The sequence below is a fragment of the Syngnathus leptorhynchus genome, chromosome 4, assembly GCF_054491065.1.
Source record: "Syngnathus leptorhynchus isolate UIUO chromosome 4, UIUO_Slep, whole genome shotgun sequence".
Lineage (NCBI taxonomy): Eukaryota > Metazoa > Chordata > Actinopteri > Syngnathiformes > Syngnathidae > Syngnathus > Syngnathus leptorhynchus.
The window spans coordinates 17,449,582-17,466,625 of NC_141198.1; the positions used below are offsets into that span (position 1 = coordinate 17,449,582).

The window sequence follows — 17,044 nt, forward strand, 5'->3', positions numbered from 1 at the left end:
TTGCTTTATTACAGACATTTTAGCTGAATATATCAGCAATCGAATCCCTATATTTGACATTTATGTCAAAAGTAAAGTTGTGACATGATAAGAAAGTGGACTGTCCCAATGGACTCACAAGACTTGCAGTAATGTCAGCATAGTATGAGTCCAAGGTGGAATTCACCCCAGGTGGCAAATTTTTGGGGGGCGGGTGCTAAATTTCAAAAGAGGAAAGACAAAAAGCTATCGTTATAGAAGTTGTAGTGGTCGTAAATATTCAAAATTTGCAGCAGCATTTCATTTTTGTTGCTAGGTTACTATGCATGTTTTTGAAATGTGGGAGGAAGCTGGAGTACCTGGAGAAAACCCACCCTGGCACACGGAGTATTCCGTAGTATTATTATTATTTATATATATATATATATATATAATATATATATAACTCAATAGTTGTTGTTTTTTTTAAACCAAATTACCAGCAGGGAAATATTCAATTAAGTCCAGCAGACACAGACAGCACTTAATGTTGATTCCAAAATGTCTACTCACAAACACAGCAGACTAGCTTATTGTTAGTAAGTCTACAATTGGACAGAGCCAATTTTTTTGCCAAGATGTCTTCTAACCAGGGCTGAGCCAACAACCCTTTTGATTTGACTTATATCTCCTTGTAAGTTTGTGATTTGACCTTTTTTTTTTTTTTTCATCATTTCAAAACCACACAAATGTTGAAAGTTGAAAATATTCGTTGTATTATACGAATGGTAAATGAAAATGAAGTGACCTGATGTAAACATTTTAACCGTTTGAGTTATTTAATTTTTAAATATATTAAAATATATATATATATATATATATATATATATATATATATATATATATATATATATTGGCCACATGTGCCTTTAAACAATGTCATTTTCTTCTTTTGCCAGACACAACTCAGAAAGTGCCGGTCGTGGTCGATTGTATCAGGCTAATAGTCAGCAAGTCTACCGACACCATTCTGGCTCACCTGGTTACCATGGTAACAGACTGGCATGCCACAGAGGAGAAAAGTGAAGCCGGGAAAATGGTTCCGGAAAGTGTCTTGGCTAAAGTGCCCAAAAGCTGGAACTATGTACCAGTGGAAGTACGAGCAAAGGAGACTGGGAAGGGAGACGCTTCGTCCAAGAGTAAGCAAATAAAAGATTTTCTTACCACGTTTGTGTATTTATGAGTGTCACTCATGTATGATTAACACCATGCTTCTAAATCTTTCCTGCAGCTGTCACATCCCTCACCATTCAAGCCATGTCCTTCATTTTCACCAACCTGCCGCTGGTCGTAGCGTCCTTGCCCCTCCCCATCCGCTATCTCTTCCAAGAGGCAGAAAAACATCTTTCCGAGCATGCCCGGCAACTACGCTCAGTGGGCCTGTTGCTCTGGTCTTTGTTGAACTGCCTGATTCACAATCTCTGGGACCTGCGCACACTTGAAGAAATCACTGGGCTAGCCTTGAACTGTCAGGCCAAGGATCGCCTGGGCCTGTTGGCTGAGTGTCTGCAGGCTTCGATCGGGATTCAACAGAAGGTAAAGAAGAAGATCGGAATAGACATAATGAAGGTCCAGAGTGGATAAATATATCATGACTTGTGCTGTGGTTGTTCAGGGCTACCTGACCTCAGTTGAAATTGAGCCACGTGTACCTTGTGTGTGTTCCGTACGTACGGCAGGGTGTACCCAAAAGCACGGTGCACAAGGTGCTGCAGGCTCTGGAGGAAAAAAGACCAAAGTGGATAAGCGTGCAGCTGCAGAAGGCCCGCAAACTCTGCATAAACAGGTGAGGGGTCAACTTGCAGGTATTTAAACAGAGGTCAAGGTCAAAATGGCGTTAGCGTTCTCTAACGCCAACGTGTTCATACGTGCCAGACAGTGCAATCCATCACTCGGCTCGGAGATGTTGAATATTCAAGCAGGGTTGCGTTATATTCATATAATTTGATTGAATACATGATTTTTCCACTAGACGTTATATGTCTGATGTATTAAAAGTGAAATTGTTGTTGAGGCCTGGTAGTCAATGAAAGGGGCGGGCCGACAGACGTAGTTGACATTTAGGGAATTCAGCGGAAACTTCAAGGTCGGCCGTAATCCGTTCCAGAGTGCTGTCCGTTCGTTCCAAAGCGGAGTCAGTGTTAGCACAAAAATAATTGTCTTCCTGCTAGAAAGCATTTGAAAGGTCAGGAAAAGCCCACAAAAACATCTGAACTTTGTTTAGGTCAAAAAAGTGAACACAGCCACCTTAAGTTTGAAAAAGTTGTGCACACTTTTTTGGTGATTAATTATGTTTATTCATTTTTTTGTTTGTTTTCTTTTGGTTTATTCCGAACTAACAAATGATATCCACCACATGCATGAGCAAAAAAAAAAAGAGAAAATAAAAATATGTGCACGCATGTGTGTGCGCGTACATGCATGTGTTGCTGTGTGAAAAGAAAGAGTGATTATGCGTCACGTCGCCTGTCTGAGCCATTCAGTAAAATCATTACTATTCATTAAAGTAACCTTCACAGGGAAGTGACGCCCGCCTTGTAAACACTTGCAATACAATGTCCGAATAAGAGGCATCCTGTGTGTGTGTGGCGACTTGACTCCTCAGGTGGGGAACCACACTCACATAAACACACTCCTTTAAACGGCCTTTCAAGAAACAGATGCCCTCCCAACCCTTTGCCCGTTTTTCCCTTTACTGTTTTAACCCCGCCCCCCTCCCTTGTCTTTGCAAAGTAATTTGTAGAGGAGAAGATTATTGTTCTCCATCATGGTGACCCTGGCTGGGCTGACGGGATGCATACACAGATGAAGATGAATGCAGTTATTCCTTGGCGGAGGTCTGCCTCTTTCAGGGCACATTGGCCCTAATGACATGATTGATAGGCTGTCCCAAATCCGGAGGGGCCCTCATTAATCACCCCGCTGACTGAATCCAATCATCTGCTTCACCTGCACAGTGATGGACAGGAAAGGATACACAGCGCAGGTGCTGACACGGATGCACGGACACCGTCCCAGACAACGCCACAACCGCCGGGGACGGGCCGAAGAAAGAATGAGGAGGCGTAAGGACGGGACGCCCCCCCGACCGCTTTCCTACGCCGACCGCCCTCAATGTCAAGTAGCCAATGACTGGCTGACAGGCTGCACTATTCCTGCCTCCTTATAATTACAAAGCGGGGAGAGAACAATGACAGCAAGTGTATGCGAAGGAGAAGAAGGTGTGATGGACGGTAGCGGGACATCCATCTGTATAAGAAGGCTAGGAAAATGATGGGGGCATTTGTCAGGGCTGGAGGACTGTACATGCGTGAGGACCTTGACACACACACACACACACACACACACACACACACACACACACACACACACACACACACACAGGCAGGACATGCTGAAGACGCACAAATCACTTTTAGTGCGCCAACATCCTTCTCTCAAAATTCCTGCCAGGGGTTTGACGAAAAGTTGGGAAGGGAGTGGAAGGCAATCTGCTATCGAGTGTGAAGTTTGGTTGTATTCAATATTTTTGCCTTGGGGACGGTTTCATTTTGCATTTTTTTATTTAGGGGGGGGGGTTACATAAGTTTTATGTAAAATACATTTGAAATGAATCATTATTTTTTTTTAATTGCATTGCTTACATGTCAATATCTCAACTGTTGCCCTTATTTAGCTAAAAATATTAGCTACAGATTATAAGGCAGGACATTTGTACGATAAAAGTGAAAGGACACAAATAAAGATGACAAACTATTTGATGCAAAATAAGCACATTCATTTTTCTGTGTATTAGCACATGAGCACGATTTTCTTGTTGCTCTTCCTCCCAGACTATTTATCCCACTCAAGTTTTTGCTTAGTCGTCACTTTACCCATGCTACTTGTTTTCCCTCTCCCAGCGTCCAAGAGCGAGGAGGCAAGGAAAGCGCAATGGCTGCGGCCGAACTGACCGAGCAGAAAATGGACCTGATGCTGCTGGAGGTCTGCCACAAAGCAGGGGGCAGCGACTACCTGAGGCACATCCATCACATCATCCAAGGCAATGAGGTAGGGAAGCACTCCCTCTCGCCAGCACGTTAGGCGGCCGCTGGCTCGAGGCCGTCGTCTGGGGAGAAGTTTTAGACCAGGAGGATAAATTAGGTATCATATAAGTACATGGCAGAAACAAACGATCAAATTTTGCAAGCCTAGTGAATGTTGATTTTTTTTCTTTTTTTTTTAAATATGGATAACCTGGATTTTCATCTTTATTGGTGACATTTGAAAACTACAATTTTTGTGACATGTTTGTGTATGAATGCTTTTTTTATTTATCTATTATTATTTTATTGTGTTGATTTTTTTTGCATATTTTGTGTGAACCATTTTTTTCAAACTTAAATTAGAAATGAGATTTGAATGTAAAATCTGCTTTGTTATTGTGGCATCCTCAGAAGAAACTATGAATAACTTTTGTTGCTGGTGAGCTCCACCACCTCGCTCATATATATTTTTTTATATCATATAATTATGTTTGTCCACAGATATAAGCTAACAACATGTGACATTCCATTGACTTGCTGTGTTGTATTCCCCACTTTTTTATTTTGGTCAACTCATAACTAAAGTGACTTACGGCAAAGACAAATATCAATTTAGTCTTTGGACAGTTATATGAAGTAAGCGGCCTTCAATGACCGCCAAGCGCATAGTTACATTTCCCATCTATTTTACAATAGATTGTCTATAAGGATGCAGCTTGGAATAGCAACAACATGTTTATTATTTGATGGATTCCATAAACAGCAATGACTCTGATGGAATGCGGATAGGTTACCTAAGCGGGCTGGAGCTTTCCAACTCCACCCCTGCCAAGGCTGAGACAAGAGCATTCAGGTCAGGGACACTTTGAGATGGAGGGAGAGGAGAGGAGAGGAGGTTCGCAAGCCATGTCCAAGTGACGGATGGCAATGTCGAGTTTGCAGCAGGACATCCACAACACGCAAAATGACTTTGTGTTCTTGTACACCACTGCAGTTGCCAAATGATAACCTACTGCCAAAATGCTTTCAGTTGAATTGATTTGTCCATCACACTTTTTTTTTGTTGCTAATCTCTTGTGCGCAGGATTTGCTGATGTCCAAATTGAGCGGTAAGACGGACCCGCCTTGCGATCCACCTCGTCTGGTGAACTTTGACGTCACTGATGGTTTAGGCACCGCCAAATTCAACCCACTTGAACAGTTTGAGCGAATCGGCAAAAAGAAGCTGAATCAGGTGAGGAAACGTTTTCAAATTTGTTGCTAGTGACCTCTTTTTTTCCAAATTGATTGATTGATTGATTTTGCCAAGTCATTTTCAGAATTGGCTTTCTACTTTTAGTTTGTAGCATTTGTAGAATTTCCGTTTTTTTTCTCTCACCACGCAGTGAACACTTAAGAATTTCTTCCCGATTGCAGTTTTTCCAATTTCCGCACAGCTGTTTGTATTTTCCAATACATTGTCCTGTTTTCAGCCTATTACAGGAAGCTGAATCGCTTTGCATAGAAACACCTTATTAGGAGAATGATTAACACGACTTCTCCACTTTCGACGCCTATGCAGTTTGTCAAATAGAGTGGAGCCAGGAGGAGGCGAGGTTCCATCCATCAATCTCCTGTGAAGAATGATCAGAGAGAGGATGAATGGATGGATGGATGGATGGATGGAGTTCTCCTCCTTTTGTCAATAAAGCTCAGTCTGCAGTTAGGAGTGACATTTTGGCAATGGAAACATTTATCTGCTTCCTCAATCTGGCGCCGGTGCCAAGTGTGTTAATGTTGTGTTGAGGAAAAGAATCAGTGGGGGTGCGTGCTTATGAAGCATTACAGACAAAAAAAAAACAAAAGCGGAAGACCTCCTCCTCAAAATTGATTTATCCTTCTATAAATAATCAAAACATCCCCTGAAATGGATTTAGAAATTAATTGCTGTCCGATAGGAATAAAAAAAAATATTTTGCAGAGATGATAAATGGCCTAGTGTTGTTAGCCAGCACTTTTTCTTTTCTGGACGTGGATCCCAGTTGTAGCGGGAATGCTGTTAACTCCGATTCATATCTACAGGTTGCTATTGTTGAGTGGGCGTGGGAGTGGACAAGACTGCTGCCAGCGTATCAGGACATGTGCCAAATCACCTTCAAAAATCTGCTGGCCAACAGGTAAAACGCTGATTCTGCATTTTGCATCAACACCAAGACTCAAAAGTGTATGTCAATATCCTGCAATTAAAATTACAAATTGAAAATATAACAATTGAGAACAGATTAATTACATTTCTATTCATTTTAATGACAAACGGGGGTCATGGAACAAACGTAACTTTCCGTCCCACTCTGTGTTTAATGGCGATGGAATTTCCTACTTGGCTTGACACTTTGACATTTGCCACACCAGGTAACATTTCTAAGCATTTCGGGTCAATCCCAGAAACTTGTCGAGAGGATGTTAACAAAGCTCGACTCTTGGCATCATCTGATGGACTTCACCCAAAGTCCTCCTCACCCGCCTGGTCCTCTCCTGAAACAGGCATACATATTTATGTGACACATATTAGATGGCAATACTTCAGGTTGTTCCCTGCGCTCCATTCCCAGCTGTCACGCTGCCAGCCATCAGGGAGCCATGGGGCTACTGCACCTTGTCTCCACGCCTACGCTCAATCCATTCTAAATCACCGCCATTGTAAAACCCACGCACACACCTTGCTAACAAAGGGCAAGCCCTGCATCTGCCAAGGACACAGGTCTAATAAGGGTGAAGTGTGCAGCTCTGGGCTGTGTTCTGATGAGCTTTGTCTTCTTTAGGGCCTTTTTTTGCACGCACAATGACATTCTGCCTCGCCACGCCATTTGTTCACCTGAATGGAATCGCATTCATAAACAGAGGCTTTCATTTACGGTGGATTGACGTGGATGAAGTATTACGATGAGGTGTAGGAGGGGTTAAAGGTTATAATAACTCACCCTAATCTCACTGTATCAAAAGTGTCTGCAATGCTGTCATTTGCCTCATTAGTCTGCCTTTGTCGGGCCAAAGGAGCAGATTTCATGGAGGATTAGAAGTTTGTTTTCATGGCTGGCATCATGTAAGTGCTCCAAGAGTGCTCCAAAGGAAAGGAAAGGAAAGGGACATTTGTGGGTTGATGAGTCACTGTTTCTAATAACACTCACCCATAACGCTTCACAGCAAATGTTATTTCATACAATCCAACCGGTTCGACCTCGCATCCAAAGAGTTTTTATCTGAGTTATACTTTTATACAGGGCTATTTTACCAACCTTTACCAAGTCTGACGTCATTATCTAAAGTTGTCCTTCCTGAAAATATGAGGCGGTTCAAGTTGTACTGTTAGGAATTCAGCAGAAATATTCAGAGGCGGAATATCTGCTGCACATAACATCATAACATTGTCATTGTATCCCACGAGAGGTCGGTTCAATGAGCGATGAATATATATATGTATAGATATATATAATATAATATATATTGAGATCCTGTGAGAAGAGACCTCCTCATGCTGCTTGATATAGTCCATTTTACAAGTTTTATTCACCTTGAATGACTTCCCTTTCTTATACAGAGCTAATAATTTGCTCCCCAGACTGTGTAAGTTAGCAGTGCGGCCCATTGGCCGGTGGCCTTCTATATATTGTTACAGTGGCAGGACAGTTATTGTGCCCAGGGTTTATATCACATTCTAATAGAGCAAGGCTATGAGTTAAGGGCGCCGGGCTTTTACACCGGGACCGTTAAATCACTGTTCAGATGACTTCATTAGCAGAGCAGGACACATGCTGAGACACTTATCCCTCCACATACACACACACGCTTTCACCCTGCTACCTTGACGGTGTAGCGTTGGGGTTAGACAGGATGGGGAGTGGATTTATTCAGGTGTGTGTGTGTCCTTCTTTGTCACCCGTCACTTCAGTTCCCTCAGCATGATGGCTCATCCATCATCTGCAGATTGAGCTTTTCAGCAGAAACCAGACTGATTAATACCACCCCAGGACCCCCGGGGTAGCCCGGCTGACTGGGTTGACCCGGCTTCCTGCTACAACGGTGCGGTGCGTGAGTGAGTGAGTGAGTGAGTGAGTGAGTGAGTGTGTAGACAGATGGCTTGTAGGTGGGTGCACTAACTTTCTTAGATGACTCGTTCCCCGACAAAATGGTCGACCGCCTTTAGCTGGGTGGCTTAGTGAGTAACGCTGAATATAATTCAATATGATTGGAGTAAAGGCCCAAGAACCAGATAGTAAGTTTAGCCAAAATCAAAAACATCTGCTCTGGACATTCCACAAAGTATTGATTCTAAATGAAATCAACTAAGTATTGAACAATGACATTTGGAGGGGGGGGGGGGACATTTTTTTTTATTATTATTTTGGAAGCAGCTAACACAAACACACATCTTTCATTGCATGCCAAATAATCACTTTGGCTTTGGAATGACAAGGTGACTTTAACTACTTGGCTGTGTGTGTTGAAGGGTTAAGGTTGAATTAGCCAACAATGAGAGATGAAGTGACGTGTGTCAAAGGGCAGCTCTTCCACTCCATCATAAGTACTTCATATTATCCAAGGACATTCATGCTTAACCTTTCCAAGACCTCTCTGCAAGTAAATCCCATGCATGCTTGAACCGGTTTTGGTCATTATATTGTTGACAGTACAGGGAAGGATTTTTATCGGCATCATTTTACCCTGTACCTCGACAGCTGTATCCACCGAACATTAAGTCGGCATTGTTTTAACCTCAGCGTCGTCACGGCTCCATAACAATAGGCGTTTTGTGGAAAAATGCCAATCTGCGGCGTTCTTGTGTTTCAGCAGCTCCTTAAATTGCCACCATCGACGCACGCTCGTGCTTTGAGGAAGTGGGCAACCGCCATCTGTTCCGGGGCGCTGCCATATGGCAGGGCCTTTTTCTCAGGGAACAAAATAAAAACAAATATGTCAAAGTGTTTGTCTTTCTCGACGGATGCTGATCAACCTGGGGAGACGCTGCGTGTCTGGTTTAACGGGCTTGCTTTTACGCTTCACAGAATGAGAGCGAGAGAGAAAGTGCGTGCATCTTGGCATCATTTTTTTTTAAAATGCAGGTTTTAAATCCAAAGTTACTGTCTTTTTCTGAAGATTTTTTTAATTATATATTTCATTCTTCAAAATTATTGCATTTTCTGAAATAAATCTGACAGTGCACATCATCTAGTGCGCTTTATGTTTGGATGTCTGCAGTAAGTGATCGTCAATTCCTATTTACAATTTGTCATTTATGCCAACAAGGCCACAGGGTAGAACATTTTTTTCAAAGATTGTCCCTGGGCTACACAGGTGATGCACAACTTAGCATTCGGAACAGTTGGTTAGCTACATGTTAAATGCAAAGAGCTTCAAGGTTAGCCAGAGACATTTTCTGACTGCCGAAGAAACAAGGAGCCACGATCTGCCTCTCAATCTTGCTGGGGCAGAAATTCAATAGATGTTTCACTTTAGAAAATCAGAAGATGTGTCATTGAGGATTCTGAGGAAGGCCTTCTTTTTTTGTCTCGTCCGTCCCCGCCGCTGAGTGACGCTTCGAGATGGGACTTTTTCTTGACAAAGACAGAATACAATTTTAGCCCGCTTGCTTATGTTTTGTATTCACCCGCCCCGGACAACACTGTCACATTGAGGTATTCATTCCAAGTAAGCAGTTAGCGGCGAACTTGACAAGTTCCGCTCCGACTCGTGTTCACGTCACGTGTCTGTGGAGGTTCACTCTTATATTTGGAGGTTTGCTTCAAAGGCGAATAAATCAACCATGCCTGGGATAAGGCCATGGCCTGCTTCAGACTGCACAGACAGTCTGAGAGGCTCATTAATCATACGGCCAGTCACAGATGTGATGGCTTCCACACAAACCACCAGCAGGCTGTGAAAGTCACATCTAGCAGGCAAGCAGGCAAGCAGGTAGAGGCCACACTTTTGTCGCCCTCCACACCCAACTCCCTCATATTTCTTTCACAACCTCTCACCTCTGGCATCAAGCCTCAGTTGGATACTTTTTTTTTGTGAAATATTTGCGTTGACCTTGGAAAAACGAGCTGGCGGGTCAAAGCAAATCTGTCTTCTCACAGAAGTGATCACCATCAGACCGTTATGGAGACGTCAAGCATTTGTCACGAGTGTTTGCCATTTAGTTGACTTTGCTCACGTTGTGCGACTATTTCTTTTTTTATCTGAGGCTGTTTCTTCACGTCACATTCTTGCCTTTCAAAAGATCCTTGTAAGTGTCGCGGGATTATCATACAAGTTTCCCCGACGTGGTTTGCGGTAAAAATGTTTTTTTCGAAGCATGAACGGCCACCTCTGGGGCAGTTCCACTTCCAAGTGTGGCTGGATGAATTGCTGGGGAGAGACTGTGTACTATCAGAGCTAAATGAAAATGCCATTTAATCTACTGCAAAGCCCTCAAAGGATGAATAGAAGTGGCGGATGGAACAGGGGCAAGACAAAGGCACCCGTTTTTGATTAAAAATGGCAAGTCCCAAGGCGCCGACGAATACACTGTGGGGGGTTTGAATTACAAAGATAAAGAAAGTGTTCTGCACAGTAGAACAAACTATAACCTCTCTCAAGTATTTGGTAGAGGGAAAGGATCTTTCTCAGCAGTATGGGGAAGTTCACATGAAAAGCGAACGACATCAGTCGAATTTCTCACGGCGCATACCGCAAAAAAACTCGAGTCGGTTCTAGACCAAATTTCCAACACCTTATGTTCATTTTTTCTAACTGTTGTCTTTTTGCCATGAGATTCTGGAAAAAAAAAATCTCTCTTTTGCTTTTTTTCCAGCAGTTATTTGAGCTGAATAATTCCATATTTTGCTTTTCCAGCCAGTTGGCAGTTTTGACTGATTTTACATAGACTGGGAGGTGATTCAAGAGAGACATGGTCTGATTTTGTTGCCATCTTTCCGGTTGATTTACTGAGTTGACTTTTTAGCTGACTGCAGCACACTATTGTCAAGAGCAAGTCTTCTACCGTCTGTTCCAATCCATCATTGTTTTCTTTCTATTACGCCTTATTCACTGCCGCTCAAGTTGGGCTCTTACCTTTCAGAATCAGGACTGTATTTATTTATTTTTTTTGTATTTGTTTCGCGAGCAAGATATTTTCGATATAGTTGTTGTCATAATGACCCTCCGAAAGAAGCCATGACTACAAAAAAATAAGTTTGACACCCCTGTTGTGTGTGTGTGTGGGGCCATATGATGGCGAGGCTCTGTTTTGGTGGTACATCACGAGGTTGTATCCTGCCGTCACGCTCATTAGAGTGTCTTCGCTGCCCAGGCCGGGCTAGCCAATCACACGGCTCTCTTCGTCTTTCCCATTTGCATGTGGTCCAGGAAGAGATAATTAGAGGGATCTCTGCCTGTCACTGTTAATCTGGGACTTAGTGAAGAGCTGTGACGCCGACATGCTGATGGACTGACACGCTTGTCTACACGCACGCACACATGTTTGATACAAACGCACATAGACTCTGGCAAAGTCATTTACCATTTTGACCTAAGACCAGTGCAATTATGATGTGAAAATTCCTTTGTCTCTAATGCCACATGATACAACAGAGACTCTCTGCGGTCATATATGAACTAAAGCATGTTGACTCTGGCTGTTTACATCCTTTGTAGGATGCTGTTGACACAGGTTTTTGATTCCCAAACAGGCAGAATGCTCAGTAAGCCTCTTGAACAAGCCCAGCTGTCAGCCCAATAGTGAGCCACACACACACACACATTTAGGTTTGTGTGCTCATGCACTGGCACAAACCAAAAGCACACGCTCGCACAATGCTGATTGGCAGCTCTCCTGTTTTCCCATAATTCTGCCTGATTTAGCCAATCAATCTCACTTGTGGGGGCTGGCAGGGTAATATTAAGAACAAAACTGTGGCTATCAATTAAAATTCACTTTAAACACTTTTCAATAGCTATTGCCAATATGTGCATCTCTTATTTTTGAAGGTTATTGCTGAAAATATATACAAAGATTGAGAACTATATATTGATCAATTGTACCAGCAGTCTTATTCTATTTTCACTCGTTCAGTTTTCTGATTATTATTTTTTTTCTCCTTCATGTGGCTAACATGGCGCAGCTTGACACTTTTCTGAGTCAGACTTGAGTCACCTCCTGCAACTTATATCATAAAATGAGCCCCCTCGTTGGCTTTAGCAGTTATCCGGTGCAGTTCCTGATTTGCGGCAAGCTCGCTCGCTCGCTCGCTCTCCTCTGAGACATCACAGATCATATTTACAAGATATTTATATTCAATTCACAGAGTCCTAAATTCCTTTGCATGACAACATGGACTGTTTAAGCATAAAGTAACATATGTGGACAATGGCAAGTGGCTCTGTAAAGAGCCTTGTACAAGCGCTTGTCTCCAAATGACAGCCATTCCTTTTTGCACCATGTGGGACTGTTTAATGGTGCATGTAGAGACAGAGGGTGACCTCGGCTGTCTTGCTCTGTGACCCCGTGTCGCCGCTGATGGCACATAATAGTTGACACTTGACTTAAGGGGCTTTTTAAGTGCCCGGAGTGCCCGAGGTCCTGGATTCGTATTTTAATGTGGTCATCTTTATACTGGAAGACATTTCTTTTGTTCGCGAGCTCCCGCTACACTTGTTTTTCCCTTTCCACCTTCCTTTATCATCTTCTTCTCACACATGCAATCACTTGTGACACTCAGACCTACTCAGAACCTTCCCCACCTTAAAGTGAAATAGCTTGGGCTTGTGCCGCTCTACGGCCCCCTCGTGCCATTACAGGTAAGCACAGGGGTGCACTTGTCTTGGCACTTGTCTTGACAAATACACAGAGTCGGAAACTGCGGCTTCTCACCACAGCCTGCCGCAGCTTTTGAACGGAAACAAAAAAAACAAAAAAAAAAACACTGCAATCCTCTTTCCCTCCTTTCATTCACAGCTCTATAGATGTTCCTTTTTGCCTATTTGAAATATCTGTGCCATATCCAAATCAGTTTTTCCCCATTAACTCATTCACCGGCAACCCAATTAATATCGTTGACGTCTATAACCGTCAATGGCACTGAATGAGTTAATATATTGCTATTGAATTTCCTCAAATATACACATGGCATGTGGATTTGACTGTTGGAATATAATAAACTGAAACGGCCGAATGTGTGCGTAAAAATCGTCCAGTTTTGATGTCACGTGTCAGTTTGAACTATCACTTGTAAGCTAGCAAGATGTTGTCTTGCGCTGACAGGTAAGTATGCGATGTGGCAAGTGTGCATTTGCACTCTCTTCTTCTCCCTCTCTGCCTCCCTTACCATTGCACTTGTCTCTTTCTGCTCATACTCATTTATCTGCTCTTGCCACTCTTGTGTGTATCCCTCGGAAAAAAACAAAAAAAAAACACATCATGCTTTGGTCATATTTTTTCTGAGTCTTTGATCACAGGCTTTACTTTGTTGACTATAAGGCCTCTCACCTCCTCAGTGCTTGTTTCAAAAGAGGGGATGTCCTTAGCGGGCTCAGCTGTGATGTTGATGGCTAAGAGCATTTGAAAGTGTTTTTTCGTGTCCACTCTGAAGGGAAATAAACGTCTGTCTAGGTTAAGGTTACAATTACGTCAACCAGCTACAGCACTGACATAAAGTTCACTTTTTGAAATTCTCTATTTCTTGTAGCTGAATTGTAGACCGACGGAAATCAGAATTTGCATTTTCAAAGATGAGCAAAGATTTCAAAGATCGTCAAGACCATTCCGAGGTAGTACAGTAAATTTGATTTTGCAGGAATACATTTGTTTTCAATGTTTTCTTTTTGCATGGACTGCTAAGATTTTTGGGGGTTTCTGATTCAATTTGCCACTAGTCCCCTTTTTATATATTTCTTTCTATTTTGAATGTATAAACCCGGTTTGACTGGAAACATCTTTTGAATTTGTCTGTCTTTTGTGCCGTTACGGAAACTGAACACAGAGCGCCATTGTTTGACTTGCATTACTGCCGATCTTTATGAACGCCATGGACAATCAAAAGTAAGGACATTGACAAGACTGTTGACACTGCCTTTTACTGTCTCTTCCTATTTGGTTCGGGTCTTCTTGACTTTCAATCGCAAAAATGGAATGTGGTCAGAGGCTCACTCCCCATTTCCGCTATCCTTCACATCCATCTTGCTGGTAACTATCCAGTCACGTCGATAACTCTGACTCATAGAAGAGGTTGCGAGATGCTAGTTTCGCCCTCCCTCTCGCTCTTGGTCTCAAGGTCGGCGTTTGTCAGCGCTCTTCATATTCATCCTGTTGGCTCTCTCTCCTCGATACAATCCACACTTGTACACATATGGCCAAACAGTGGAAGTGTTGAACGGCCATCATACCTTTTAAAGTGATTCTCTTCCTGCTCGCTTATCTTGTTGACACACTCTCATAAATGTCCGTATTTGGGCACGTACGGAGAGAAAAAGTAAAAAGTGTATTTTTTTTCTCGAAGGAGTTACAAACCTCCTTGAAGGGCGTCGTTGGGGTCTGCTGTTTGATGGTTTGTTCTAAAAGCCCGAAGCAATCGGAAAACTAACCCAGCGTGGTTTACAATGCAGGCTAACGGATGTCACGGCTTCCATTTTCTATTACCTGGTCGGACTGATAACAAATGGTTCAGACTTGTCGTTTCTTTAACCAAGTGTAAATACCTTGGAGGTAAAGGCATTTACACCTCATTCACCCGATGATGAATGGAATATCGTGTTGATCCAACAGCTCTATCACACTCTGACACGGCACCGGGAACAGTTAGGAAGAAAAACATTTGACGCTCCAAATATTGAATGAAAATGAATCTCAACGCTCAATCGAGCTATTTTGTTACATTGTTTCAAAGCGTCACTCAAGAAACACGCAAAACATGTTGTGTGTGTATAAATATTCCGTGTAGGGCCCGGTGTGGGCTGATATCTGTCCGTGTGGATCTGTGTCACCCGACGCAGATACGGCTGATATCGCTGTCATCTCAGCATTCACATCTGACAGAAGCGATCATAATCAGCCTCCCTCTGGCTTTCCTTTCCCGCTCGCTATCTGTTTTCACAACCTAGCATGCTGGTTGAAATGTTCACCTCTGCCTTCATGTCTTAGTTTTCTTTTCCATACAGCAAATGTGGCACTTTGGGAATATTCCAGAAAACAGTATGGATAGTTACTGTTTGTCGCTGTTCCTGTTATTTCTGTTTGCCGTTGTGTGTTTATTTGTGTGTGTGGGTAGGTGGTTGTGTGTCATAGAACATTTTACAAAGGGATCAGGCCCGGGGGTGTTGATGCATCACCGCAGCGAAGCAGGGGAGAGGGTGGAGGCGAACAAGTTCAGAGCAGATGTAGCAAACAGCCTCGCTCGGCTGTACATATTTATTTGAATCTTTCTGAGGGAGGGCCAAATCTGTGCTCGGTGGCGTTTGGTATCAGTGACGGGAAAGATCAAGTCGCGACACCGCAAATGAAGCTGTCAAAGTGGCTCGACAGCTGGGTCCCTAGGCGAACATCCCTCGTGCGCGCATTTTATTATCATCGCAGCAAGAAGGAAAGACATCAGGTTTCTCTCAGCTGGAGAGAAGAAAGCAAGGGAGACAAAAATGAGCGGCGCTCGTATACTGATCCGCCACGGAATGACTTAAGAATGTGTGTAGAACGGGTCAAGTCGCTGGGATCTTTCCGCAGCAACTAATTGGCACAATCGGCACAAGTATGTGAAGTGGGAAGTTTTGTTTCTTGTTACGTCTTGTTCACTTCAATCTGTTTTTGAATCTACCTGCTGCCCAGTTCCTTATCCGTACCCATCAGCTCTCGCAGCCACTCGTGTCTTGTCCGGGTGTGCCTCGCTGTCTCCTCGGTTTGCTTTTTGTTGACTTCTGTTTTCTGTTCGTCCGTCTCGGTTCATCGTTTGTTTCTGTCATCGTCGGTCACGTCTCCCCGAGTCTTACCATATTTCCCGTAAGTTTATTCCCGATTGTTCGTATATTACGTTCAGTGGACAGATTTAGGTTGAGCCTACATCCAGTGTTTATATCTCAAATGTTTAGCTCTGCAGTCAAAGCAAAATAAAAAAAAAAGAAGAAAGAGTGAACTTAATTTTTAATTTAGTAAAATGAAGTCGACGCACAATTTGTCTTCGCGGGCCACATAAATGTTGTGGCGGGCCGTGTCTGGCCCCCAGGCCTTGAATTTGACACCCATGGACCATATCTTTAACGACTCAGTCTAGTCACTCATATCTGAAGGCACCACTGTACATGAAAAAAAATGCTTCCCTCATATCCAGTATAATAATTGCTCCGCTTTGTCCTATGCATTTTTGTGGTGTAGCGCTAGCATCTTTTTGATCTGACACCGGTATATAATTGTGTCATGTTGAAAAGGTAGTCATATCATTTTTCTCCACATAATTGTCCAATTTATTTTGTATAGTAGATACAATTCACATCAGCTAATTAGTATCCACAGACACAGAGACATGGGGGAAGGGAAACAGGGACAAGCAGACGGGGGAAAGAAGAAAAAAAAAAGAGGGTGAGAAGAAGCAGAGGAGAGGGTAAGGGAGGATAATTAGACAGAATTAAGCCATCTCTCTAATCTAGCCCCTGAAAGAAAAGAGAGGGAGATGGAATGGGGATGGGGGGGGGGGGGGGGTGAGGTCTTCACATTCAACCCTCTCTGCCTTCCCTCTCTCTCCCGGTTTGGCAGAGGGTGTGAATGTGTGGGAAAAGTGGGGCCTGGTGCCTGAGACCGGGCAGAATGGATCAGCTTGGGATTCGGAGGCAAGAGAAGTGTCCCATTGTCATGATGTCAACGCGACTCAAGAAGGTTGACCTCTGACTCCTATGGATTCATGGTAGCCCGAATGCAAAGCTCCACTCCGCAGCACCCTTCCGATGCCAGAGGTACCAGATCGCCGCCGGGCGCCCACTAGGGGGTACCCGAGCCTTTTGCT

General features: G+C 43.3%; 1 protein-coding gene across 2 annotated transcripts in view; it reads left to right on the forward strand.

Annotated features, from left to right (window-relative positions):
- The window catches only part of kiaa0825 (KIAA0825 ortholog), a 74,330-nt gene that overhangs the window by 27,306 nt on the left and 29,980 nt on the right, over positions 1 to 17,044 (forward strand). For both annotated transcript variants that reach the window (XM_085910458.1, XM_085910459.1), the window contains 6 exons: positions 918 to 1,157; positions 1,250 to 1,554; positions 1,698 to 1,804; positions 3,921 to 4,068; positions 5,128 to 5,277; positions 6,105 to 6,199. In XM_085910458.1, coding sequence (XP_085766584.1) covers positions 918 to 1,157; positions 1,250 to 1,554; positions 1,698 to 1,804; positions 3,921 to 4,068; positions 5,128 to 5,277; positions 6,105 to 6,199 — 1,045 coding nt within the window. The remainder of the gene's footprint in view (positions 1 to 917; positions 1,158 to 1,249; positions 1,555 to 1,697; positions 1,805 to 3,920; positions 4,069 to 5,127; positions 5,278 to 6,104; positions 6,200 to 17,044) is intronic.